Here is a 1,866-nt window from a genome sequence, read left to right as displayed (position 1 = left end):
TCCTTGGAAGTGCCATTGGGATCCCTGGAAGTGTCCTTGGGATCCTCGGTGGTTCCGTTGGGATGTGGTTCCGTTGTGTGGTTGCCCTGGGAAGCTCAGGAATGCCCTGGGAAGTTCGGGAATGCCGTGGGGATCCCCGGTGCCGGTGGCAGCTCCCTCATTCCCGTCCCGTTGCTTCCCAGTCCGGCAGTTCCTGGAGAGCGGGATCAGCCCTGACCTGTGCAACGAGGACGGACTGACGGCCCTGCACCAGGTAACGGGATCAGCCCCGGGAATTCTGCCGGGAATTCTGCTCTCCAGCCTTCCCAGCCCGGCCCTGGCCCCTGATCCCAAATCCCAGTGATCCCAGATCCAAGTCCTTCCCACCCTGTTAACCAGTGATCCCAGATCCTGGTGTTCCCAGATCCAAGTCCATCCCATCCTGTTAACCAGTGATCCCAGATCCTGGTGTTCCCAGATCCAAGTCCTTCCCATCCCATTATCCAGTGATCCCAGATCCTGGTGTTCCCAGATTCGAATCCTTCCTATCCCATTAACCAGTGGTGCCACATCCCAGTGTCCCAGATCCAGGGCCTTCCCATCCCATCTCCATCAGGTGATCCCGAATCCCAGTGTCCCAGATCCAAGTCCTTCCCACTCCATCTCCATCCGGTGATCCCAAATCCCAGTGTCCCAGCTCTGGGTCCTTCCCATCCCATTAATTTGCAGTGCTGGATCCCAGTGTCCCAGATGATCCAGGTCCTTCCCATCCCATTAACCAGTGGTGCCATATCCCAGTGTCCCAGATCCAGGACCTTCCCATCCCATTTCCATCCAGTGATCCTGAATCCCAGTGTCCCAGCTCTGAGTCCTTCCCATCCCATTAACTGGAGTCCCAGTGTCCCAGATCCAGGTCCTTCCCATCCCTTCTCCATCTGGTGATCCCAAATCCCAGTGTCCCAGATACAGGTCCTTCCCATCCTGAATCCCAGCATCCCAGATCCAGGTCCTTCCCATCCCATCTCCATCCAGTGATCCCGAATCCCAGTATCCTGGCTCCCCATCCTTCCCATCCCATCCCATCCCATCCCATCCTTCCCATCCCATCCCATCCCACCAACACATCCCACACCGTCACCCCCCTCCCGCCTCCATCCCAGGCTATCCCACGGCATTCCCGGCCCATCCCAACCTTTCCCATTCCCAGTGCTGCATCGACGACTCCGTCCCCGTGGTGTCCGTGCTCCTGGACTCCGGCGCCGACGTGAATTCCCGGGACACGGAGCTGTGGACGCCCCTCCACGCCGCCGCCACCTGCGGCCACCTCCGCCTGGTCCAGCTGCTCGTCCGACGGTACCGCGGGAATTCCGGGATCGGGATGGGCCCCTGGGACACCTCAGGGAATTCCTGACCCTGGGAATTGTCCCGGCACAGCGGCGCCGACCTGCTGGCCGTGAATTCCGACGGGAACATGCCCTACGACCTCTGCGAGGACGAGGCCACCCTGGATTTTCTGGAGAGCGCCATGGCCGAGCAGGGTGAGGGAAAACCGGGAATAACAACGGGAATAACAATGGGAATAATGGGCGCCATGGCCGAGCAGGGTGAGGGAAAACCGGGAATAACAACGGGAATAACAACGGGAATAATGGGTGCCATGGCCGAGCAGGGTGAGGGGAAACTGGGAATAAATAACGGGAATAACAACGGGAATAATGGGAATAATGGCCGAGCAGGGTGAGGGAAAACCCGGGAATAAATAACGGGAATAACGGGAATAATGGGAATAAGGGGCACCATGGCCGAGCAGGGTGAGGGAAAACCGGGAATAAATAATGGGAATAACAGGAATAATGGGAATAACGGGCACCATGGCCGAGCAGGGTG

General features: G+C 58.4%; 1 protein-coding gene across 1 annotated transcript in view; it reads left to right on the top strand.

Moving 5' to 3' along the window:
* Positions 1–121: 121 nt before the first annotated feature.
* Positions 122–1,866, top strand: part of LOC113962366 (protein phosphatase 1 regulatory subunit 16A-like) — a gene marked incomplete at its 3' end in the record, with an annotated part of 3,607 nt that continues 1,862 nt past the window's right edge. Inside the window, exons 1-3 of the mRNA XM_027673124.1 lie at positions 122–253; positions 1,187–1,332; positions 1,414–1,517. Coding sequence (XP_027528925.1) covers positions 122–253; positions 1,187–1,332; positions 1,414–1,517 — 382 coding nt within the window. The remainder of the gene's footprint in view (positions 254–1,186; positions 1,333–1,413; positions 1,518–1,866) is intronic.

This window comes from Neopelma chrysocephalum, unplaced genomic scaffold, assembly GCF_003984885.1.
Source record: "Neopelma chrysocephalum unplaced genomic scaffold, ASM398488v2 Primary Assembly neopelma1_152737, whole genome shotgun sequence".
NCBI lineage: Eukaryota > Metazoa > Chordata > Aves > Passeriformes > Pipridae > Neopelma > Neopelma chrysocephalum.
The sequence above is the reverse complement of the archived record's forward strand: the minus strand, read 5'-3'. Positions and strand labels throughout refer to the sequence as shown.